We start from the raw sequence: 13478 nt of genomic DNA, 5'->3' as shown, positions 1-13478 counted from the left end.
TTTGAATATATCAACATAAAATGTAGAGCAATTCTTGACAAGCTTTTGGTCTACTTTTGATTTTAATTATATTGAATAAATGCTTCTATAATTTTATTCTTATAGCAAATATTAAGATAAAGAAAAATACAATATATGAAATCAAAAGAAAACTTTTATTTATTTCAAAAATTTGTACAAACTAGTGAGAAAATCGTAAAAAAAAAAAAAAAAAAAAAAAAACGTAACAAAAGTAATTATGCCATAAAAGATATTTTCACAAAATAAAACAAAATCAGTAAACTAAAAAAAATGACTAGAAACAAAAATCATAAAATAAAAATAGCTAAGTGCATTTTACAAATGAAAAAAACACTAACCTAATATTCCATATAGGAGAATTATAAAAAATACATATAAAAGATTATAGCACTTGTATTACAACACACAAATGTACATATATAAAATTTTACATCAAAATTCACAGAAATGTTTCTTTTACTGCTCAACAAAGCCAAAAGCTCAATCTTCGTTTATATAGAGAGACAAAATAATATGTAATATTACATATAATATTACATATTGTAAGAAATTTTATATGAATGAATAGAAAAGATTTTAAGATCACTGCTCTCAGCTTTTTTTCTTCTTTTAATTTATACATCAAATTTCTAACTTCATAAAGCCTAAAATCTTATCGAAATAAAAAAAATTCAAAATTCGCGATTCCTTATCCTTCCACTCGTTAAACAAGCCCCACTTTTATTTTATCTTTTCAATACATAATTCAAATTTACTTGTCCAATTTATTACAATGTTATGAGTTAAAATTTTGTAAGGGTTTTCCAAGGTTCAACTGCATATTAAGAAATGTTTCAACTATCTGAAAAAATACCTCCACAGAAATTCAATTAAATAATGGCTGTAAGGAACGCTGATAAAACACTTAATAATAATAATAAAAAATATTACATAAATCTTGCAACACATTTATTTTATTTTCATGATTATAAATCATGTTTTCTCTGTTTTGTATTATAAAGTGGCTAAACATTTTTAAAGTAATTTTTAGGAAAATGACCAATTTTTTTTAGATGTAAAACTTAATAAATGTTTTTTTAATTTTTGACTTGAATACCAATTTTGAATTGAGCATCTGAATCATTTAAATCTGAATGCTGAATATATCGAACTTTAAGAATCAGCTTTATAATTTTTGAGAATGAAACTTGTTTGTGACATGCCAACTTCATTTCCATGTGTATTACAAAAATTGTTGTTTTCAGGATTTACAAACTGCAATTAAGTTAAAATGGGAAAGAAAATAATTGAATCCTCGTCATTAAGCAGAGTTAAATACCTACAAGTTTTCAGATTTCAAACATAATTTTAAAAAATATATCATTAATGACAACAAACAATTGATTTAGAAATTACTCAATTCATGGTTTCTAAGATGAAATATAAGGATGGATTTCCTATCTCTGACCACAGTGAAGGAATTTCAGATTTTAATTGGTAGACCATCTTCAAATATAGAGCTTCTCGTAACAATTTAACAAATGTTGCCAACAATACACCATTGGAATATCTTTATACTGGCTTATGTGAATCAACAACCAGTGGTGCAAGGAAATTAATAGCAACCATTTTCTCTCAGAGTAATTCTCAGATGCTTTGTGTCTTATACTCAGTATTTTAATAATGTGCATTGATGTAATCTGTATTTTATTTCAGCTATATTTACAACATAATACATGCTTGATATAAGCTTTGCACATTCCTTTATCGAATGACATATAGGTTCTATTAGAAATTCAGGAGGAGGTGAGGGGAATAAGGGAGTGGTAAATATCATAAATGTCAGACTAAGGTGCTGCAATGGGGACAAAACTTCAGTGAATTTATGTCACATTTTAAAGCACAATATCAGGACCCCCCCCCCAAAAAAAAACCCCACAGACATCAACATTTTTTTTAACAACTTATTACATCTGACAAGAGAAAAAAAAAATCAGAGTATGCCCTGGCAACAATTTACCCTCACTACAGTATTGTTATTATCTAATTGACACTTTAAGTCGAAATTTGTCAATTACACAGGATCTGAGTTCCTGAAAATTAAGTAATTTGTTTCTTTTGACAACCATTATTAGAAAGGGAGGAGGGGTCGACTTTACAGCAAACAATCAGAGTAACAATCAAGCTCATTTTCTTTCTATATATAACATTAAAGAAATATCTATCATATGGAAACATAAGAGATTCAGATTTTAATAACATGCAAAACTACATATTACAGTTCTTTTAATCTTTCAACACCTAATACCTTATTTATAAGACAATTATATTGTGATTTTGCAGTTGAATTGAACAAATCCTACTGGCTCTTCTCTTCTGCTTTATCTAAAACAATAAATACTATGCTTGTAATGAATCTTTAACATATATCATCCATTAGTCATATTTTGAAATAAAATTGAAGCCATTTTAAAATGTTCTGTTTCGATTATTTTTTCTAACTAACAGTAAGAATTTGAAAATGATCTTTGTTTTTTGATATGTTATCAGGATATAATGACATAATTAAAAAATATTCAATCAATAAGAATTTTTTTAAGTATGTCTTACTGATTTCTTTTTTCAAATTCATTATATATATATAAATATTATTTTGTAGTTAGTACAAATTTAATGTTTTTAACATAATTTACTGAAATCTATGCTTTAAATTAAATTTGGAAATATGTGTGGATCATTATCAAAATGTTCCTTTTGATTTTCACTGTATACTGTTCTTGTTGAATATAAAATCAAAATCTTGATGAATATATAAGTTAAATTAGATCAACCGATTCAGTATCACAGAAATTTTACCATTATATCCTTGGTTATAAAACCATATTAGTCTTAAAATTCTTAGTATTGTTAAAGTTTTAAAGGAAATGGTTATCATTATTCCATAGTGAATAATTGAATTAAATAGTAATATAAACAGATAACTGAAATTATAATTATCTTCAGTTGCAACACACACTTCTACAGCACAATACATATAAAAAATTTCACCAATTTTCTATTTGTTACAAAAACATACTGACTATTAACTATAATAGATAATTTTACAAATACATTTCAAATGTTGACTTGTGTTAAAATACATTTAAGCAGTAATTGTATAAGTACACATCAAAGATCATTCATCATAAATGCAAATAAGTCTAATAAAAAAAGCTTATATTTAAAAACACAATATGAAAAACAAACATCAGACTATTAATTTTTTTTTTTAATTATGGAAATATTCAAGAATTTTTTTTAAAGAATATAAACAATTCATTTTACACCAAGCTGCCTTTCACTTTGATTACAAATGGTAAAAAATTTTCTTAACTTTTAAAAACAATGCAAGTTCTTTTAAAATTTATAAATCATTTGATGTAAAATCACTTATAATAATAAAAAATAAATACTTGTCAAGTTTTTTTCTTAATTCATCAGCTATAGAAAAATTGGAGAAAATATTTTCAGAGGAATATCATATTTATTGCAAAGAATTAGTTTGTAATAGTTTAACAACATTTTTAAGTTTTTATCCTTTTTCATATGTTGCCCTAAATAATAAATTTACATTTACTTCATTTCCTTAACATTATATATGTAAAATATTCCCGGGACAATTAAGATTGAAAAAAAAAGTCAAAATATATTATTTGTCCATTTTAAATTCTCCAATCTAAAAGTTACTGAATCAAAGTAGTTAGCTGCTTGAAAGAGTTTAAAAAGGACTTACAACAATCAAAGATAATTATTATAAGAAGCTTGGGTTTCTAAATAAAATTTTTGAAGTGATTATACATCAAGGAATGTCAGAATATTTAAATAAATTGAAATTTAATTACAAACTCTGAAATGTTAAAACTGAATCTGGAAAATTGAGTATCAGTTCTTAATGTAATAAGGATAACAATCACTTAAGTATTTTGATCAATTTACAGTCACAAATTTTATTATATCACATTCACACATAAGGAATATGAGTAAATTGACAAGAAAATAATATATGTATATATTACAAATTACACACAATATACATATATATATAAACACATATATTATAAATAGCATATATATTAGCTAATTTAAGTTTGGCTAAAGGAATTCTGAAATAAATCATACTATGCTGCAAATAAAAATATACCTCATGGTATATATTAATAAAAGTATACTTTAAAAAATATATCACAGTAACAAAACAAAATAAATAAATAAAAACTTAAGGTATTAAAGCTCTCCGTGACTTCTGAACTCTTTCTTTCATCTTGCAGTATTACAGAGCGTTATTGTCATCTAAAAAGTAACAAAAGTAGAAAATTATACATAATGCATGTAAATAAAAGAAACATTCTAAAATATAGTTATAACATACAGAATTGCAGACATTAATAAAATATGACAATTCCTCCATGAATCTATAGCAGGATCTATAAAGTAGTATTTTATATTATTAATAAATGCATTCATAGCATACTTTAAAGCTAAATGACAGCCACTTATAACTGATAGCTCTCCTATATCAGCACTTCTTTTCTATTGATAGAATCCTCAAGGCAAGATTAGTAGGTCCACAAATTGTTATAATGTGAAAAAAAAAAATGCATAACATCTATTTTTCTAGTTTACCTTGTTGAGTTGGCTATAAAAAACAGGCTTTAAAATTTGCATCTAAATATGTTACCAGATAAGGAGAAATGTTGGAAAGTTAGTAAATTAGTTTTTAATTCCCAACCTATTATTAATGTGGCCTACCTTTTAACATATTATTTAATTCTTAGCATTTAAATAATATGTTATCAAGAACAGATACTTAAAAAAAAAAATCTCTACAAAGAGCAGTTGAATGCCAAGATAGCTTAATTAGGCCAAGAATAAATTTTTAAAAATCTTAAATTTTAAATTAAAATTTTTTAAAAAACAATTTGAAAGAAAATTTTGTTATTCCATTTAAAAACTGTAATAAACTGAAGGAAATGTCTAGTAAAAAGTTTCAAATGATGCTTGCATTACTTTTCGTGGGGGGGGGATGCTACTAATGAAAAAATATTGTTCTAAGATTTCGGATAGTATAACAAGGCATGATTATTAGAAAAATGAAGTGAAAATCTGAAAAAGGGAGAAAAAAAATGTTATTTAGTAGCAACCGATTTTCAAAAATTATTAAATGGTAATATTTCTAAGCACAACGGATATTGGAAAATGTGTTCAGAATAAATAATTGAGAAAAATGTTAATTTCAAATTTAATTTTCACTTTTTCTAAAAATTTACTATTTTAATGTTATCTAAAATCATAAAGCAACAATTTTAGAATAGGATTTTTTTTGGTGTGAAAGAGTATGTAAAAGAAAAATGTAAATTTTATTTTTCAAGGGCCTAACAAAAACTTTTATGGGGCTCCGAATATACCAAAATAAAATTCAAGGACCCATGAGAGCCCTGAAATAAAGGAATTGATTATTTCATAAAATGCAGTGTTAATCGATATAATTAAGATTGAAATACTTTCTCTTTTGCTCTTTCTAGAAATCCAAACCACGGAACATTTTTCTTCTTTTTTTTCACATTTCTCTTAACAAGGACTCATGAGACTTTTCTTAAAAATGTCTTATAACTTTAAAATTGTTTTCAGATTTTCAGTTATATAGAAATCAACTCATAACTAGACTACTTGATTTTAACAGCTCATGATAATTAAAACTCACCTTCATATTTCATTCATTATAAAAATTATGCAAAATAATTATTGTAAATACATTTACATGAATTATTTTGCATAATTTTTTAACTGATTAATAGCTTATGAGAGAAAATAATTTTCTGGGATTTTTAAAAATTGTTTGAGACAGTATGTAATGTTTTGAGAAACTACAATATATAAAAGCATTTGGGTGAACCATGTTTGCCAATTTTAATTATAAATAGTGCTGCATATAAAAAGGTTCTATTCTTTATGTCATTTTAAGTAATATAATCTTTAGTATTGGAAATTTATTATTTAAAAACATTTGCTTATTAGAGTATTAGTGCATGAAGTGCAAACATTAGATTTTCAATTTGTCACTTATGGCCTTACTTAAAATTCTGCTCATATACTGAAATATTTTCTATATTAATAAAAAAAGGAAAGAAAAATGACAATTTCATCCTAAGCAATTTTATGTACATCAGGTAAAGAATAATAAAATTTTTTAAAGGAAAACCTACCATCTCGAAGATTGCCATTGCTAACAACTACTGGAGAAAATTTGTTGTTCGTTTTAGAAAGTTCTGTAGGCATGGTATCCAAGTCAATGGAACATTCTTTGTTCACTAAATAAATACAAACAAGCAATTTAAAGAAGAAAAAAAAGTTGAATTTTGCTTTTTTTAAAATTATATTTTGGAAATATTTTAATCTTATTTGGATAATTACCAAGAAATATATGTTAAGAAGAAAATTGAGTTTCAAATTAATGAATTCAAGTATGAATGCATAATTTTTTTCACACATTCAAACTATGCAGAGTATTTGTTTCAACTTACATTTTCAACTTCAATCTATTTTTCATGGCTATTAAAATATTATGATTTTAATAAAATTCATTGTAACCAATAATAACTTACTCTGTGAAACTATTTGAAATAATCGTCTTTTATATATTATTTAGGGGAAAAAATTAACTATTAGGTTATTTTTTTATTAAAGATATTTTAGATAGTTTATTACAAAAATATTTAATTTAGATGTTTGTACAGATGCTTGATATATGTTTATACAGACAATATTTATACAGATTCAAAAATTGATAAAAAGATTTTAGAATCATTCATTTAAAAAAATTAGGAAACATGTAACATTAAGATAAATAATTTTAGAACAGTATAAAATTTTCATAAAACAATTGTCAAACTTTTTTTTAACCAATGAAATTCTAAATAAAAGTATGACCATATAAATTAATGCACAATATCATAGAGATGTAATTATACTAACAAAAAGATGAACATTAACGTTTATTCCATTCCAGGTCAAAGGAATAGGGATACTCCAGAACTGATTGAGCACATTAAAAAACCAAGCCTATTAGCAAGTTGTGAAATGATAGGTTGAGAATCAAACAATTTTAACTATCTATCACTTCAAGGTCATTATTTCATTTTAGTTATATGAGAAGGCTGAAGTGCATGGACGGGACGTGTTGGCTTGCAGTATACTAGAAGGTGTCTAGAAAGGTGTTTTCAGCAAGGGGATAGAAACTATCGTACAGTATTCATGAAAGATAGTCTTAATATGAATTGATATAAATATATCAGAAATATTAAACTAATATTAGACATTTTCATTATTGGTTTAACCATTCAGAAGACAGTATTATTTAAATATGAAAGAATATTTTAAATATTAAGCTTTACACAATTTTAAACATAGTATACATAATATGAATAATAAAATAGATATTAGATAGGTAGGAAGGCTTTATAAAAGTATCTAAAAAAAACTACGAGAAAAAAATAGTACTTGAATGCATTACAATGATTCAATAAAATGAAAAATATATATATACAATGGTACACAATATATTCATAAACTTTAATACATCTATCAACAAGGAAAATCAGCTGGTGCAAAAAGGAAAGATGCAATGAAAAGAAAAGGTTCATATAAGCAATAGCTAACATTCAAGAAACATTAAATTCTTTAATATTTAAACATTTAAATTATTTAATGACAGAACATGCTTAAAAGCTACATATAATTATTGAATATCTATAGAGATATTAAACATTAATTTTTTATTCAGTGCAATAATACATGCATATACCTCAAAATCAAAGGAAAGAAATAAAAGTCATGAGAAATTTAAACATAATCAAAATTAAAGATTTTTTTTCTTTCATACTACGAAGCATGCATTAAATGAACTGCTAAACAAATAAGGTAAGTGTGTCACTTTGGTTGCAGTTTCTATGCATGCTAATGATACAGGGTAATTTACCATAAGTAGCAATCTCGGGAGTATATTCAGCTCTACAAGCTGAATAAAAGGGACATCGTGACCAGAAACAGCAGATGGTAATTGCAATGGTAAAAACTATGCCTGAAGTGGTCACAGTAATGGCAATGATAGCCGCAAGACTATAAGAGTTAGTAATATTAAATGAAATGGAAATAAATATTAGAAATGTAAAACATAGAAGCTACAAAATTCAAAATACTGATATAATTTAGTTAGTTATGCTAAAGAAATTAAATTTCAAATATTTATAATGTTTAAATCAGAATGATGCACAAGAAAAGATTCAGAATTTCTTATTAATTATCTGTAACAATTTTTTACAGAACAATCATTATATGACATTTTATTTATAAATATTATGGTCAACTTTGGGATAAATGATGAATGGTTCATTTATAAAGAAACCTTCTTTGAAAAAACACTCAGATATATTTTACATCTATTCAGAATTATATTAATAAATACAAAAAATTCTTCCTGTAGATTCAAGTTCTAACGTCACATGATAACACTTCAAAAATCAACTTTTTGTATTAGTTTTGATATCACAAGAAAGAATGAATCTCAAAGCAATCTAATTGGAATTTTAGTCAGTGGCTGCCCAAGTTTACAACACATAAGAAAAAAAATGCAAAAATTTATTTGTAGATTAAAAAAATTTCAGACGAAAAACAGCTTTTTTGCATTCAGATTTATTAAATGGCTATAGAAAAAGCTATATTTAGAACTAAATTCTGTTTCAATACAGGAAGATAATAAATACTCAATACTATTTAAATCATACTGTTATTATACAATGTAGTTTTTGATGAGCAGCAGAGCTTCCAATTACCTCGATTCTAAATTTTTAATTTATTTTCTATCAACAAAATTTACCAGGACTATTTATTAGAAATTATAAAAATAAATCAAGCATTGCCAAATATATATTTTGACAATTTTTCTAATCAGTTATCAAGTTTCTTGCAAGACGATTTGTAAATATCAATGTTTGCTGCTTTATAATTTCACAATGAATTCTTAGAGGCAATTTTCAAAAGAATTTCTTCAATTCCAAAAAGGAAAAGTTGAATATATTAATAATGCCATTTTCGTCATGAAAATGCACAGAATTTGCTCACAATACTACTGAAATGTTTGATAATAATAATATACTAACAAATAAAAGCACATTTTTATTTAAAGAATGTTTTAAATTATAAAAAAACATTCCCAAACTATGATATTTTGCAAGTGCCCATAACATGAAAATTGCCTACAATACCAACTTCATCTGAAAAATTATGATATTAAAAAATCAAGACAGCGAGTTTCTGGTATCAGTTCAATTAATAAAGACCTAATTTGATAGAAACTTGGTCGAGTTTCTACTGTATTATGAATTTGTCTACACATTCTTATAAAAGATATCCATTTAAATAAAGTTACAGCAAATATTACATATGCACAATGTTTCATCTAAAATCTACAATTAAAATGTTAAGCCCTAAAAATACACAATATGTATTAAAAAAATATTTCAAAAGTGAAGTTTGATATATTACATACATAAAAACTATTAAATAGATCTTAGAATCTTACGTTCTGTCAATTTCATAAAAATATCTTATTTTGGGGCAGCATCCTCTCATTCCAGGTGTGCTACAACACTCAGTGTGCAATTTTGGATTTGAACCTGGACATGTATAATTTCCAATGTGTATTTTACCATCTGTGAGTGGAGGAGTTTCTTCATATGTAAAAGTATTATCCGGTACATAGTTAAAATTTGGGCACACAGTTGAACCTAGATTTAAAAAAAGAAAAAAAATGTATTTGAAAATAAAAATGAAGATAGAACTAAGAAAATTATCTTAAAATCCAATATTCATCAGCTATTCCTTTTAAACACTTTTTGTTGTTTCTCTCAGATTTTCTGTTTCACAATAAATTAAATTCTTAAATTTACATTTACGGAATTTTTAAGTTTCCAATTGTTTATACCAGGGAGTTTCCAAACTTTTAAAATTTACGACCTACCTTTCAGAAACTCAACGTTTAGTAATCTACTTTATGCTTATGTATGGAATTTTTTCAAAGACTCACAGCATATATCTCCTCCAAGAGGTTTTACAAGCTTAAAGAGAACTTTGGTGCTTTCGTGAAGGGAAAAAAAAAGTTTACTAAATATAGATTCACTAAAAATATTGTTGATATATTGTTTGAAGATATTAAGCTTACATCACATTTTTGCAAAGTGCAAAAAGATATAAAAACATGCAAAAATTTGCTGAGACTTACCAGTGAACTGTGAAACACAGTAAAATGTTGTAATAATAAAACAAGTAATTTATCAATAATTACAGTATCTTCTGTAAAGGAGGGAAAATTTTTGATGATCTTTATGAACTTAAAAGGCAAGTAATGGATAAAATATGCAAATAGAAAACTAATTTTAATAATTTATTTTATTAGGAAATGATAATTGTGTTTTTTATCCATAACAAATATTTAATATTCCCGCAATTTACCCCACTATTCCTCTGGTTCTTTGAAAAGTGTGAAAATGAGACAAAACTGAGCATACAAACAAAACTTAATTTAAATAGAATAGATAAAAATAAAATTATGTAAAATAATAATTAGTATTAAAAATCTAATAATGACAAAATCCAAATATAATATACAAGTATGGAATTCAAATTTAAAAATGCAGAATTATGTTAGAACAAAATTCAAATCAAATAAAACAATAAATAACTAGATATTCCATTATTCCTTTGAAATGTGTAAAAGTGAGGTAATATTATAAATTCAAAAACTTTTGAACTTGACACAAAACATAGTAAATTATATGTATTAAAAGCATTAGAAATCTAGTAATTATTATGATGTATATTTATAGCATTATGCTAAAAAAAAATGAGAACCAGGGCAAAAATATAAAATATAATAATAATAATCGGTATTCTATCATAAGAATTGTTTTTGTAGGAGTAAATAAAACAAACTTTTACAGCAGTATTGCAGACGGTATTCACTTGAAATATTATTCAACTTATTGTACTGAAACATGGATGTGTGTGTGCTTCTTTAGAAAGTTTCAAAATTTAATTATATTTTAAAATAAATAAAATTTCAATCTGGATAGTTATTTTATATATGTTTACTCCCGGTTCGAATAAACAAACAAAAAAAAAAGGAGTGGGAAGGAAAAAAAAATTCATCCAGCAAATATTTTACTTTAGAGATCTATTAAAAAAACAAAAAATTGAAATTATTATTTTATGTTTTAAAATAATGAAGAAATGTAAGTTTGAAATGTAGTTTGAAAAAAAAAAAAAATGTTTTAACAACTCCAATATTATATAAGCATACAAATAAAATTTAAACACAAAGATTTGTAATATTTTGACACAAGTACATATTTACAAGTATATAATTATATTCATAGATAAGAGAATCTATCTGAATGTTATTTTGCGATATTTAAGTCAAACGATTTGGTTTCGAAGATTCCAAACAAAATTACGTAATTCTGGCAAGAATGATTGTACATCGAAACGATTCTTTGGTTTTATAATCCAAATATTACATAACACACAGTATGATACAGTGGATTTTTGCTCAAACAACTTACTTGACATTTTCACACATGAAAGCCCAAGTAAAATCTTAATAAAAGTGTAAAATGTAAAAAAGGGAGACATCCCGCGTCTTTGCGTAAATCTAGAAGCCATTGACAAATCAAGCTGGTTGCCGAGAGCCGGGAAAATTCTCTTACTAATATTTTCAGAACTAAACGTATTTTACCAGTGTAAATGTATTTATTATTATTATTATTTTAATTTTCGAAAGAAATACGCCAGATAAAACTATTTAGAGATTAGAGGTTAATAAAGCAAATAACTTTTTATTTATACAGTAATTCTAATAAGAAAACATTTTGGGAGAAAGGTTAGACTAATAAAAATAATGGATCCCTAACCCTTCGGACAAATAAATATAACTATTCGATCAATATTAATGAATAAAAACAGAGTTCCATATATTTTTCTTTAGAAATTGACAAATATCTCAAATATTTGACTCAAATCATTTTGTTATATTGAATTTTTAAACGTTTTCCATGATTGCTTTATACAGCTCTCCATGCCATAATTCTCCTCATGTCTTCTCTTAACCATAGTCTCCAGCCAGACAATACTGACGCATAAATATCATCTAACGTTTGCATTGTTAGTGGTTTGAGTGAATTTGTGGATTAAATAGGCTTTAATTAAGACGTTAGAAACAGATATGTATTTACAGTTTTTATTAACAAATATTTACAACTGATAAAAGCAAAAAAATAGACCAAAATATTTTTATTATTAAATGCTTCTGCAGTAGTTTATATTTCTTGCTAGCCGTCTTTGGCAATCAGTTCATTCTCGGAAATTAAGGGTTAACTATTAATTTTGGAATATTGTTAGCTATTGCTAACAATTTCAATTAAATATTTTGCCTGATTGTGTCTCAATGGTTTACCAATCAAAGTGTTTTTATACTTCGAATTTTAAAAGCCATATAATTAGCTTTTTTTTTTTTTACACTCTTCTTATACCTGCTTCTTTTGCTACGTATTTCTGTTTTCAGTCTATGTTTTTATATATAAATTATATCAAAGAAAAGAGAGTAGTATTCCAAAATGGGCGCGCTTTGAAATTTTTTCATCATTCACTTTTTTTTATCGCCATCTTAGTTCCGAAATTAAATCTAAATAAATGAAGCAAAATTTGAAAAAAAAAATCAGACAACATTGTAGGGATATCGTACAATATCTTGAGCTAAGAGGGATAATGATAGTCAAAAAGGGTTTCAAAAAAATGTAGGATCAAAACAGAAAGGAAGTGAAACAGAAGTTCCACACTCCCCTTGATAATAAATTTCATTGCCAAGCCCCAACTAAAATTGTCTACCATTCAACTGGGTTGGGGGGAGTATCAGAACCACAAGTTCAAGAGCTCCGCTCAACTGCCAGCAAATCGGTAAATCTAGGTTCTACTCTTACTGACATTAATGGAAACTTATTCAATGTTGTATTTCACACATAATGAGGCATCCTTCTATCACAAAAAATAGAACTAACATGAAATACATCATTCTAGCTTAAAGGAAATAGAACAAATCCCCCTTGCCAAACAACGAGTAAAATAACAATTAATAATAAAGTATATGCCGCATTTATTTTTAGTTTTCCAAAGAATAAACTCAAACTCAAAGACAGATTAATAGTTGTATTGTTAATTTTAATAAATAAAACCACATTATTTAGAAATTAATTTTTCTCACTAAATAAGCTTCTTATTCAAAACAAAATTGAAATTAAAACATCTTTTAAAGCATTAAAAATTAATTTATTCGCATTTTCTTCTATGTAAATCAAATATCATTAGCATCATTGGAAACGATTTGAATTTCA

At 25.4% G+C, this 13478-nt stretch overlaps 1 protein-coding gene across 1 annotated transcript; it reads right to left on the bottom strand.

Annotated features, from left to right (window-relative positions):
• Positions 1 to 4123: 4123 nt before the first annotated feature.
• Positions 4124 to 11776, bottom strand: LOC129966965 (uncharacterized). Its single transcript, XM_056081586.1, has 5 exons — positions 11655 to 11776; positions 9617 to 9821; positions 8015 to 8154; positions 6243 to 6347; positions 4124 to 4329 (listed from the first exon to the last, which is right to left on the bottom strand). Exons 1-5 carry the CDS (start codon positions 11752 to 11754, stop codon positions 4310 to 4312), a joined length of 570 nt encoding a protein of 189 aa, XP_055937561.1. The 5' UTR covers positions 11755 to 11776; the 3' UTR covers positions 4124 to 4309.
• Positions 11777 to 13478: the final 1702 nt, after the last annotated feature.

This window comes from Argiope bruennichi, chromosome 4 (genome assembly GCF_947563725.1).
Source record: "Argiope bruennichi chromosome 4, qqArgBrue1.1, whole genome shotgun sequence".
Lineage (NCBI taxonomy): Eukaryota > Metazoa > Arthropoda > Arachnida > Araneae > Araneidae > Argiope > Argiope bruennichi.
This window is presented reverse-complemented; position numbering and strand designations above follow the sequence as displayed.

Excerpts from the sequence above, each read along its gene's own strand:
- LOC129966965 (XM_056081586.1), bottom strand. The coding sequence starts at position 11,754 with ATGGCTTCTAGATTTACGCAAAGACGCGGGATGTCTCCCTTTTTTACA. Across the intron at positions 8,155-9,616 it reads TTTTATGAAATTGACAGAAC|TCTTGCGGCTATCATTGCCA; the intron begins GTAAGATTCTAA and ends TAACTCTTATAG. Across the intron at positions 4,330-6,242 it reads CAATGGCAATCTTCGAGATG|ATGACAATAACGCTCTGTAA; the intron begins GTAGGTTTTCCT and ends GTTACTTTTTAG.